The sequence below is a fragment of the Ostrea edulis genome, chromosome 3, assembly GCF_947568905.1.
Source record: "Ostrea edulis chromosome 3, xbOstEdul1.1, whole genome shotgun sequence".
Taxonomy (NCBI): Eukaryota; Metazoa; Mollusca; class Bivalvia; order Ostreida; family Ostreidae; genus Ostrea; species Ostrea edulis.
The window spans coordinates 85,979,528-85,992,597 of NC_079166.1; the positions used below are offsets into that span (position 1 = coordinate 85,979,528).

General features: G+C 36.9%; 1 protein-coding gene across 1 annotated transcript in view; it reads left to right on the plus strand.

Moving 5' to 3' along the window:
• The window catches only part of LOC125673915 (tyrosine 3-monooxygenase-like), a 28,978-nt gene extending 18,385 nt beyond the window's left edge, over window positions 1–10,593 (plus strand). The window contains exons 4-10 of the mRNA XM_056161042.1: window positions 8–114; window positions 396–446; window positions 4,626–4,771; window positions 4,907–5,042; window positions 6,699–6,825; window positions 8,348–8,577; window positions 8,968–10,593. Coding sequence (XP_056017017.1) covers window positions 8–114; window positions 396–446; window positions 4,626–4,771; window positions 4,907–5,042; window positions 6,699–6,825; window positions 8,348–8,577; window positions 8,968–9,139 — 969 coding nt within the window. The 3' untranslated portion in view covers window positions 9,140–10,593. The remainder of the gene's footprint in view (window positions 1–7; window positions 115–395; window positions 447–4,625; window positions 4,772–4,906; window positions 5,043–6,698; window positions 6,826–8,347; window positions 8,578–8,967) is intronic.
• Window positions 10,594–13,070: the final 2,477 nt, after the last annotated feature.

The following is a 13,070-nucleotide window of genomic DNA, read 5'->3' on the forward strand; positions in this document are numbered from 1 at the left end:
AACACGTCATGAACTAGTCATTAAAAACGTCACTTCCTGTTTTCAGGGATTTACAGATGAAGAGTACAAAGCACGCAGAAAACACATAGCAGACATAGCGTTTGAATACAAACAGTAAGAACTAGAGACTGAAATGCATAGGCGGATCGAGCGCAGATTTAGGGGTGGGGCTAGAATAAAGTGCAAACAGGAGAATAAAATTCATTTGCTGACTCGATTATAGAGTATATGAAATATGATGTTGTAATGTGTATCACAATGACAAAGAACAAAAAACAAAAAACAAAAAAACAAAAACAAAAACATCAAATCATAGAATGCTAAATTTTGAGTGTTATTTTTTTATGTTAAAATTGATGTTATCTTCTAATTCTGAGTTTTATTTTTTATGACAGTGGTCACCCCATACCCAGAGTTCAATACAGCAAGGAAGAGGTCGACACGTGGTAAGTTTCCATATCCGGAGACAACATTATCTCTGTATATAAAGGCACAAATCCATATAACATGGTGCATATACATGTACATGTATATGTACACAATAAATCTAACAATCTAACATTTACCATGGACTGTGCATATTTTGTTTCATATACTCACACTGACAAATCTCTCTCTCTCTCTCTCTCTCTCTCTCTCTCTCTATCTCTCTCTCTCTCTCTATCTCTCTCTCTAACCGTCAAGGTATCTATTTATTCATTTGTTAGTGATTTTAGCTACTTTTTTTCTTGAAACACCAGGAGTACTGATTTTAAAATTTATTTATTTATTGAATAGAGAGAGACGTTAGTGATCGCTTGATACGCATTGAATTGATCAAATATAGAAAACACAAACCAGTCGATCTGGCTCCAGTTCACACCGAGTAATCCGCTGACTCTCTCAAACAAATATGTCCAGCATTTCAGATTAGATTCCATAAGATAAATTACAACATTTTTAAAATAATTAAACCTACGCTGTAACACTCTATCCGTTGTAAACGGGTTAAGGACTCGCAAGCTTTAAATAGGGCTAGCTTATTCTATAGAGACTTGGGGTATCGGGCTTTTTTAAATTTGATTGATGTGTTTCTTGATTGCGGCCTGCAGCTGGAGTGCAGTGGATATTACTCGCTTAGCAACCAGAGGTCACTGGTTCAAAGTGCTCATTGCCAGCGCCACCCCAAACGGAAAATGTATAATATAAGTAGGTAGTGATCTATCGGTCGCCAAACGTCAACATTAGAAGTGAAGAGCACACGGATATCACGTTAGCTATATAATTATAGGTGTAATGCTACCCACAGAAAATACACGCATCCACTGTCTATATATCAATATGACGTAATAATGTAAACCAACTTTTATTCGCCTGCGAGAAAATTTCGCGAGATTAGCAAGAACTCCATCGTCGCGAATATTTCTCGTCGCGGACCAGTCCTTGAATTTCTGTCAATGTTAGTGAAAAAGTTACGATCGCGAAAATCAATCATTGTAAACCAGTTCACCACAGGTGAATCGCGAAATAAAGTAGGCGCGAATAAAAGTTGGTTTACAGTATATCAAGTAAACCTGAAGATTGAAAATAAAAAGAAATCAAGAATATTGACCAGTTGTGTATAAGTAAAGGGAAGAATTAAAGGGAAGAATGCAGAAAGTGTTGCAACAATTTGCTTTTTATTTTTATTCATTTTTGTGGTTACCTTTGTAATCTCTGCGTCGTATCCTGACATTACAGTGTTGCTTTATTACAGTGTTGCTTTCATTGACACAACTAACCCAGAGGAAGTGGTTAACAAAAATAAAAATTCGATATCACGTGACTCTACCAGGTATCAAAATATCGGTTGGGAGCGAGGCTACATCCTTTGACAGATATATCTGTCCGCGGAATCGGATGGAGATACCTCGGCCGAAGTTACTGCACTGTAGTACAAATAGTGACGACACAATACCCTAATTAACGACGATAGTATCAGTTGTCGATACCGATTAGTTAGCACCGTGGCTCAGGTGTGAATGTTTGGCGGATAATTCAGCGCCATGGCAAGGCGGACGGTCATGTAGGTTCACTATTGATGACCTAATTAACACAGTCCACCTAAATTACCCCAATCAAGAGAAAAAATCTTTGAAGTATTTCGATAAAATACCAAATTTCTAATTTTCGTTCATTCAGCAAACTCTTTTTGTAAAGTCTCTAGAAACTCTTTGATACAATCAACAAACAAGTCCAATAATTTCTCTAAAACTGCCCTATAAAACAAGTATTTATAGCTAAGTGTCAACAGCTTGCGTTCAAAGATCTGAGAGCGCAATCGTGTCGGAATTTTCTCTGAAAGGATCCCGGGCACAGCGATGATAGAGATCGGAAAAGCCCCATTAGCGCGGACTGATAACGATCGTGAGCTATTGTATCCCTCCGCAGACTATAACCACTGCTGACAAATAACCGTATTTGCATTTGAAATCTATTAAATGATCTATGATACCGAGAAACGGCTGACATTTTAGTTAACAACATGTAGATGTATTCCGAATCCGATCAAACACTCGCCATTGATTCTCAATAACTCAGAGCTATGTATGTAATTGTTAATTGAATGATGTCTGGATTTCTGTAGATGAATATTTTTTATAGGGGAAGTATAACTCAAAGATTATGAGTGCTCTAAAAAACGGGAGGGGAAGCATCGAAGTGTTGACGATGCATTTTTTGGTAAATCATGTGAAACCGATAAACTATAGCAATGTATATGAGTTTTCGCTGTTCACCATTTTCAATCTATTTTATTTCATTTTTTTTTTTTTGGTGTGTGTTTTGATATTTTGTTCAAGTTAACTTTTCACTCGCGACAATTGTTATATGACTAATCCGTGCAAACCACTTTCCGGTTTATCATCATGTTTAGAATTTATTATCACTTATATTTGTTTATGCGACATTTATGATTTGATAATTTGAGCATATTCTATTGTGTAAAAAGGAAAAACAACTTAGATATGACCATACTAATACTAATTGTCAGAATAATCAGGAATTAACGAAGTCAAATAAACGGTGTTTTTCCCACTCCGTTAAAATTCTAAATTTGAAATAAATAAAAAACAAAAAAAAAAAAAAAAACAAAAAAACAAAAAAACAAAAAAAAGCCGCAGAAAGATTGAAATGAAACAAATATAAAAACCTGTTAGATTTGTGGAACAGTAAACTATTTCTATAACACCCAGATGCCGGTATTATTTATAACATAAACATTAACACGAAATGAAATCGTTATTAGAAATACTTTGACTTGAAGTGGTCACACAGCCCTGTACTGTTCACGCTCGCCGTAGCTGAACCTGCGCGACCAAGAGAGATTTTAGTAGTCGCTGTCGTACAGTTGTACATCACTAGGAAAACTCTCTCTGTAGACAGTATAAGTTCCCTATGTACTGCCCGCTACAATATACCTATGTAAAGTTTGATTGAGAATCGATTATTGGAAGTAAACGCGATATTTATTATGTTTTCCCTCAAATCAAATGAATAAATGAACTATGTGCCAGTTTTTAAGTTTAAAAAAAAAGTAGGTTTCATTTTTTAAATTAATGTTCTGTCTGTACAGAATAGTAATTTAACATGCTCACAGAATAGACTGAATTTCATAAAAGCCAGGGTTCGAAAACCAGAGCATGTCCTTACAGAATCCGGAAGTTCCATTACAGTAACTGTAACCCTGAAAACAATTTAATGTGGAGAATGTGATCTTAGTATAATATAGTTATCATCGTTCCATTAGAAATGGAATATAAATATCACAATGAAAACTAATTTACTTACAAGAATATTAGCAATGTATTTCTAGTGACCTTGACCTTCTAAACCAATAAGAACACAGATCTGTGCACGAGGTTTAACCCTGTAAAGGAGCACTCACCACAGTTTGATTTTTCCCTTGAAGTGATCCAATGTTCTTTGTCTTTTATATACTGAACAAATGAATTTTAGTTTTAAAAATGCAAAAGGGTAAGAATCGCGACGCTTTATGAAGCGCTTGAGGAGTTATAAAGTAATTTGGCAATTGATATGGTTTAACTTAATTAGGTGAGTCCCATCAAGACACACGGATGGGCAGGTTGCGATAATCCTGGAAACCTGACTCTGTTTAAGGGGATTCTTGTTATATAAATGGAAAATTCTTTTTTATTTATTTTTTCAAAATTTGTTTCTATTCATTTACATCTGTATTCTTATTTGCTATTTGATCTTCTTTTTGTCGAAATCTACAAATTTTAAAAATAATTTTTCATAGTATTCAGGAGTGTTTTCCAGTGTCTTTCCAATGTCCATAATGTTTTGATTCTATATGAAATATAATCATGATATATCCAATTTTCCTACTATACTACTGTATCGTGATGCATGATAACTATGTTCAGATCAAGTATTTGCACACGGTAACTTATTCTTAGGTGACATTGCTGCAAGATGCAGTAGTTTTCTTTAAAATATCCAGAACACCTGGACAAAACAGAGGTGTCTTATGGAAATACATTGAGAGGTCCTCAATGTAAAACGCAGTATCTAAATAGTCAGGGATGACAATATCGTTGAAATAAACTGCTACTGAATTCTGCAATTCTATTGGTTTTACTTAGGGGCCACGTGTACAAACAGTTGAAGGAGCTATTCCCCACGCATACGTGTCATGAACATATCGAAGCTTTCAAGGGACTTGAGAAAGAGGGTGGCTACAATGAAAGCTGTATACCCCAGTTAGAGGATGTGTCCAACTTCCTTAAACGTAAGCACGTCTAATTTTCAAATTGACAAGCGTACATTTCCGGACAGGTGATTTTTGAATTTTTAAAGAATTTGAAACAAATATTTCGGAAGTAAATGCAGGCAAAATATTACTATATCTCTCAAACAATAACAGGCAAAACCGGGTTCCAGCTTCGTCCTGTTTCCGGATTACTTTCGGCCCGAGATTTCCTGGCAAGTCTCGCCTTCCGCGTGTTCCAGTGTACACAATATGTAAGGCATGGATCCAAACCGGACCATTCTCCGGAACCGTAAGTAAAGTTTTATCAGCTCATTCATTCATTCATTACTGAAGAGCAGAATATATCATCTACTAATATTTCCGTAGTAGCTTTGTTGTTATTCAGCGATCCCTTCTGCCATTAGTGACCGTAGTAGCTTTATTGTTATTCAGCAATCCTTTCTGCCATTAGTACCCGTAGTAGCTTTATTGTTATTCAGCAATCCTTTCTGCCATTAGTACCCGTAGTAGCTTTATTGTTATTCAGCAATCCTTTCTGCCATTAGTACCCGTAGTAGCTTTGTTGTTATTCAGCGATCCCTTCTGCCATTAGTACTTATTCGCTGATCAGTTGGTTGTGAAGTCGCATACTTAACACTTACGCTTTAAAGACATATAATGTCCCTAAAATGTTATAAAAATTTGTAAAGCTATTCGTAAATGTTTTGAAATTGCTAAAACCCCTTATCCCCAAAAAATTTTCGCATGAGACCACCTTTATTTTTGCATTAATCATAACATCGTTACTTGGTGATAATGGCCAATCTACATTGTTGTTTGATGAAATGATTGATAATACTAATATGTAATCACAGCAAAGTCCTAGTAAGACTTTATTTGATGCATTCAAAGTGTGTTGATGGTGTTGATGGCATTAGGTTTTGCGTTATACAGTCACGACATATTCGGACTACTTCTTTTCTTATCAGTGTCGTTGCTGAATCCGCGGAATATGATTCTCCACACTTTCATTACAGAACGCTTTATTCTGATGGATTTTGTTTCCTCGACATTTAGTGATCTAGACCGAGATCTACATTTTATATATTGACAATGTCTATTTTCATTTGTATGTTGATTAGTGAACTCGAAATCTGATTAACTTTTAGACGTTTTTTCAGCTTCTTCATGGTCAATTTCCCATATCAGAGAAATGTTCCATCATCACATGTATAGATACACTGTTTATGTCTCCCTGCTGATTTGATGAGCGTGAGCATGTTTTGCGTATGCTCAATTTCTAAACATAGGCAGAGTATTAATAAGTTGATTTTATAAGGGTTTGAATAGTCTTGGCCAAAGTCAACATTTTGCAAATTCTGTGGTCGTTATACTGTTCTAATTTGCAAATATGTATAGGGCTCATAGCGGTTGTAGCCGGTCAACAGGGGATGCTTACTACTCATATGCACCTGACCCCACCTCTGGTATATCCAGGATCCGTGTTTGCCCAACTCTCTATTTTGTATTGTTTATAGGAGTTATGAGATTGATCACTGTTCGTTATCTTCACCTTTCATCCTGTCATAAGGTCAAATGCTGTCTGACATGTTTCTTATCAATTGTTTGGCCATTCTTCACATCCTGATTCCGACTACAGATTGCTCCGTTTACCTGAGCAAGATATAGGACTCGGGATGGGTTTGACCGGTCCACAAAGGTTGCTTACTTCTCCTAGAGATCTTGTTTAATCTCGGGTATTTCCAGGGGCCTGTGATTATCCTGTTCTTCATTTTGTATCCTTTATACATGTAAGATTAATGGAATTAGTTGTATTCGCCTATTTAATACTGCTGTTTTTTTCACTCCCGCAGAAGAAATCTACGTGTTGAGATTGATGCTTAATAAATGCGTCACTGAATTCTGGAATGTTAATAAACAAGAATGATCGTTCTTTCATTTCCAGGGATTGTATTCACGAGTTGTTAGGTCACGTGCCGATGTTATCTGTTCCTGCTTTTGCGCAGTTCTCACAGGAAATAGGCCTGGCTTCACTCGGAGCGTCAGACCAAGATATAGAACGGCTAGCAACGGTAAGAATCTTTTCAGTGAACATTAAAATTTGAGTGGTGGGAATTCATTTCGAAAGAAATATCTGAAAATACCGCTGGTTTCACGATTTATTGGGGGTACAAATTGATATTTGTGCTAGTAATTTACTCTTTGCTGGGAATAAAGGCTGCGTAAGATATCTATGGTCTCGTTTTTTGATTGAGTGATTGATTTCTAGACATAACTCCAAGAATAAGGCAAACTTGGTGGTAACATTTGACTATTAACATTCTATTGACACCTGTTGTATCACGGACCCTCACATATCTGTAATTCTACATGTAGCTTGGTGGTCCATTGGCCTACCACGGTCGTCGTTTTATTGGATCTTCATAGTTGTAGATATAGTTTGGCAGTCCATTTAAGATCATGCTCTGCACATGAAACGTCAGCTGACTGTGGTTGCAGGAGCCTTGCATATCGAAGGCTTGAGCTTGCCATAACTCGGGATCTCACATACCCGTTGATGCAGAAGGATGGCGAATTGACGTGTCGTGCCTGCCGAGACACATGAGCACAGTTGAATGTACATTTGTAGTTGCAGGAGGAGAGTTGTTGAAATGTGTCACGCCTACTTTATCACATGACCGCAACTTACACTGTCTCATTCGATTGTGTTTTACTCGTCCAAAATGAATATTTAAAATCTGAGACCAAAGTGTGGCAGTTTCATATCATTGGGTCAAATGCTGTCTGACGTGTTTCATACCGATTGTTAGGCCGTTCTTGACAACCTGATTTTAACTGCGGATAAATATGTTTACCTGATCAGAATATAGGGCTTACGGCGAGTGTGAACGGTCGACAGGGGGTGCTTACTCCTCCTAAGCACCTGATCTTACCTCTGGTCCAAGGGTTCGTGTTTGCCCAACTATCTATTTTGTATTGCTTATAGGAAATATTAGATTAATCACTGTTCGTTATATTCACCTTTCATCGTACTTTTTTGTTTGCAGACAATCTTAAGTCCTTTCGGGAATTATTTACTTTTAGATACTTCCGATGAAGTTCTGTAAATGCATAACTGTGTTATTGGCTTTGGGCTGATCTAATATACAAATACAACCCGTCATTAGGTCGACTGTTTGACGTGTTTCATACCAATTATTAAACCGTTCTTTATATACTGAATTTAACTAGGGATTACTCCGTTAACCTGATCAGTATATAAGGTTTGACCGGTCAACAAGGGATGCTTACTCCCCCTAAGCAATTGATCCCACCTCTGGTGTTTCCACGAGTCTGTATTTACACAACGCGTTATTTTGTATTCTTTTTAGGAGATATGAGATTGATCACAGCTCGTTATCTTTTTCGTGCATAGAAATTTAGAGCTTTTATAAACATATCCAGTACGCGAAATTTACCCAATATACGGAATGTTGAAGTCATATATTATGATACAGTTTATATAATGCTTTATGTTTATATAACTCTAGAGCGATTGTTTTATCTAACAAAATAAATTTGAACTGATCATGACGATGATTCTCTTTCCCACAGCTTTACTGGTTTACGGTGGAGTTCGGTTTGATTCGACAGGACGGACAACTACGAGCATACGGTGCTGGAACGTTATCGTCATACGGGGAATTAAAGCATTCACTATCAGACAGCCCCAAGCAACTTCCGTTTAACCCGGCAGTTACGTCAGTACAGGAATACACTGACGACGATCTCCAGCCAGTGTATTTCTATGTCGAGTCGTTTGAGGACATGATGCAGAAAATGAGGTGAGGCAGATGTGTCTGAAAATGAGTAGTTCAATACTGAATGGAAAAAACAAGTTAATGATGCTAGATATGATTAGCAGTAATGAACTTGATATGTGGTTTTCCTTTCGCTGACTAGGTATATGTTCATTATTTGTTCTCGTTGCTAATGATTTCATTTATTTGAGTTAGTGATTTTTATCAAAAGTATATTTTGAAATTGTTGGTATGCTGATGACAGAATTACATTATGTTTCTGAATTTACAACTACTACTTGATATGGCAATTGACATTGACGACAATTGGATATCTTAAACATCGCATAGTTTTGATTGGATAATATTTTGTGACCACGTTTTTGATTAGTTCATTTATAGTGACTGGATTTTATGATTGGCTGACTTTTACAGGGACTACGCCTCCTCGATAAAGCGATCCGTGGACCTCCGATACGACCCATTCACTCAGTCTATCCAAGTCATAGAAAAGAAAGAAACGTTAGAGACCCTCTCCACCTCACTCCGAACTGAAATAGTCAACCTAGAGAAATTAGTAAAAAGAATGGACCTCATCAGCGTTTAGAACCCGGATATAGGGTGTTTTCCATTAATATGGTATTGTGGGTGTCGCTCTCGTCATTGATAATGAATCGAGTGTTAACGACTGGGTGTTTGAGTAATGAAATCGAGCATTAACAAGTCTGTCAGCAGTATCATCGGCGATACTATGTTAATGGAAATCATCCATCCATACAAAGCCTGTATTTGGATATTATGAAAGGTTTGCTAGCAATACAGAACATTAAAGGGGTGCTTTAGACACCATGCCCAGGACGGAGGACCCCGTGACACAATTTCCAAATGGTCTTGCAACTTTTGAAGTACTTGATGGTGACTCTCTTTTTTCAGGTTTAAGGTTTATGTGGAATCTGTAAAATTAATTGCATAGAGCCACATTTCCACACGTTTTACACAAATGGAAAAAATTTAACCAAACAAATTCTTGTGTGAATTTTCGTAGTCATAAGACCGTTCGTAAAATGAACTCTTGATATTTCCCTGGGGGCAAATCTCTTAAAATTTGATGAAAAATAAGATGTTTGAATGCTCAGTGGTGTTTGAAAGAGCCGCCATCTGAACAGGAAATTGTAGGAAATGCAGATGAAAGATACACGAATGCAATGTAATAATGTAAAGGTCGAACACGGTATTGATACAATATCGAGAACATATACTATAGAATCTTTCATATAAAAGAAATAAGTTGCCTTTGGAAATGCAAATTTTGTGACACGTTATAATGGAACAATCACATGATTTTAATTACTATTATAGACATCTTCATATAAACAAATGTACTGTACAATTTTCATTTATCTCTTTTTTCATAAGTTCTGGGTTGTCAATAATTTTAAGACATCTAAACATCATAGCTTTAAGAAACATTCCAAAACGAACATGGTAGAATATGTCTTGTTTGTACATTATAAAATATAGCTTATTGACAAGTAACAGTTTGCCTTCCTGAATCTTGAATTATTTAATATGTATGATTATATTACGTTTACCTTTCATTTACAACCTCATACTTTGTGTTTAAGTTTAATTATGTTTTAGGTTCACGTTGTGTCAAGGTTCATGCTGTATTTCAGGCTCATGTTGCATTTTAGTTCATACTATGTTTTAGGTTCATATTGTATCTGTGTATATTGATCACGTGATTTTTAGTTACTGCTTCATTTATTGCAGCTTTTATCTGGCTGCTTTGTCTTCATTTTGATGACGTCACTAGGTATTCCGTCATCTCGAATGATAAACTTTACAAATGGGCGAACATGAATATGTTTTATGTAGTGTACTCTACTGACTATATTATAATGTACATGTATGTTATGACGTCATGAACTCGTTGTGATGTCATTAAGTTACTGTGATGTCATTACCTCTTTGTCATATACCGTATATAGTGTAGCCAACTGTATTCGTTGTATTATGTTGCGTATACTTGTGGATAAATAAATGTTCCATCAGATTGAGTTATTGAGTCACATGTATGTTGCTATTTCGAATGTCCAAAATTTCAGCTTGAGCATCACTGAAGAGACATTAGTTGTCGAAATGCGCATCTGGTGCATCAAAATTGGTACCGTATAAGTTTTACATTATGACCCCTGGGACGAGACCTCTGCTGGTGGACTGTTAATCTCCGAGGGTCTTTACAGCCTAGTAGCTTAGTACTTCTTTACTACATGTTAGCTTCAAAATACGGATGTATATTTAATAATAATTTAAAATTAAGGATTATCTCCCTCATGCATAGCTCCAATCCTTGGACGAATTTGGCTCCAGTTTTTGGCACTCTAGTTTTCCTTTTAGCTCTTACAAGTTTATTGTTATTTCGAATTTCCAAAATTTCGACTTGAGCATCACTGAAGAGATATTATTTGTCGAAATTCGCATCTGGTGCATCAACATTTGTACCGTATAAGTTTTACATGTAAACGTTGAAATTAACCAATAATTGAGCAAGTGCCTAAAGGAATGGTTCATTCTCGCCATAATCTGCAGAAATAAAGCATCGCGAAATTCCAGTTGTAGGTAAGGTGTTTATGCATCCCATTTTCAAATGAGATGATTTGATAATCATTGAAAACAATGTGAGCACATATTTGTCATCCTAATGACAGACTTACAAATTATAGACTTACAAATTAGAGACGTTGAAATCATAGACGTTCAAATTATAGATGTATGGAAGGCAAATAGAAAATTGAAACACCTGAGCACGCTTTATGACAAGCAAACACATCCATTGAGTGACAAGCTGCCCACTCTAAAACATACGTAAAACCCTCCGCGTTCCAAGACGCTTTCTCCATTCTAAAACAGATGTAAACAAGAGTTACTGTGAGCAATGCTCACTAATAGTACCCCCCGCTTACCCCAATCTCCCAAAGGGTGTTGTTAATAGGTATAAATGACCTCTTTCCTGAGTGTAACAAAGAAAGGACATGACGAAACCTTGGGTAGTCTCTTCTCTAGGAGTGTGCTTCACATTTGACGTTTTGACCCCTAAATCGATAGGAACATCTTAGTCGCATGGGTAATCCATATGTATAATATGGTGACTGTAGGTGGAAAGGATAACGTTTTAGAGCCCGGACACCATATTGCTATTTCAATGTCCAGTGCACTTGACCTTTGGACCCCAAATTCAATAGGGAACATCTTTGTTACACGGGTAGTCCATGTGTATGGTATGGTGACTGTAGGTGGAAAGGATAGCGCTTTAGAGCCCGGAAACCATATTGCTATTTCGATATCTAGTGCGCTTGACCTTTTGACCCTAAAGTTTATAGGGAACATCTTCGTCCCATGGGTAGTCCATATGTGTGATATGGTGACTGTAGGTGGAAAGGATAATGCTTTAGAGCCCAGAAACCATATTGCTACTTCGATGTCCAGTGCGCTTGATTTATGACCTTTTGACCTTAAAATCGATAGGGAACATCTTCGTCCCATACGTAGTCCGTATGTATGATGTGGTGACTGTAGGTGGAGAGGATAACGCTTTAGAACCGGAAACCATTGCGTATACAGACGGACGGACGGACAACCCGATTCCAATATACGGTATGATAACTCTTAAGACAGATTTGTCATCCTCCTTTTTCTTCAAGAAATGATCAATATTCCCCATTCGTAGACAAAAAATGGTACACACTGTCCCCATCCGTAGGAAGACGCAACCCCCCCCCCCCCATTTCATAAAAAATAGACATAATACATACATGCTAATAAGATTTTGTTCTTTGTCACTTACAGAGATTTCAGTCCGAATTCTTTTACGATATTACACGATATAAGATAACCTAGATCCGTCAGACTTCTCTACAAACCGTTTCACGTAATCTGCCTAAAATCGTATTGGGGGGGGGGGATTATCTAGGCCATGTTAAAACGGTGAAACAACATTCTCCTATTTTTACCTGTCGTACGAAAGGCGAAGCTGACGAACAGTGATCAATCTCATAAATCCCACAAGAAATACAAAATAAAGAGTGGCAAGCATCATCTTGACGAATTTATTGTCCGGCATCTCACCATGTGTACAAAGTGTTATTTAGATACAAATGCAATCTAAATGATAAGTAAATTTACCGTGGGGTGTACATGTATTGTAATGTACCTAAGAAAAGGGAGTGCATAAAAATGTAACCAGGTGTACGTTCCCTTATACCATTATTTAGACCTATGACGTAAATTACAAATCAATTCACTATGTGACGTAAATATTACTGTATCCCCTGTGTTACATAAATAAGGAATTCCCTATACTACTTAAAAGTCCACTTGTGGTGTAGGTTGATTATATATTGTTTACTGTCCCTCTCGATAATGTATCACTCATATGGAGACGTCACCACTGCCGATGAAGAACTGAAAAATTAGGCATATGCTCGGCGCTTACGGTCTTTGAGCAGGGAGAGATCTTTATCGTGCCACACCTGCTG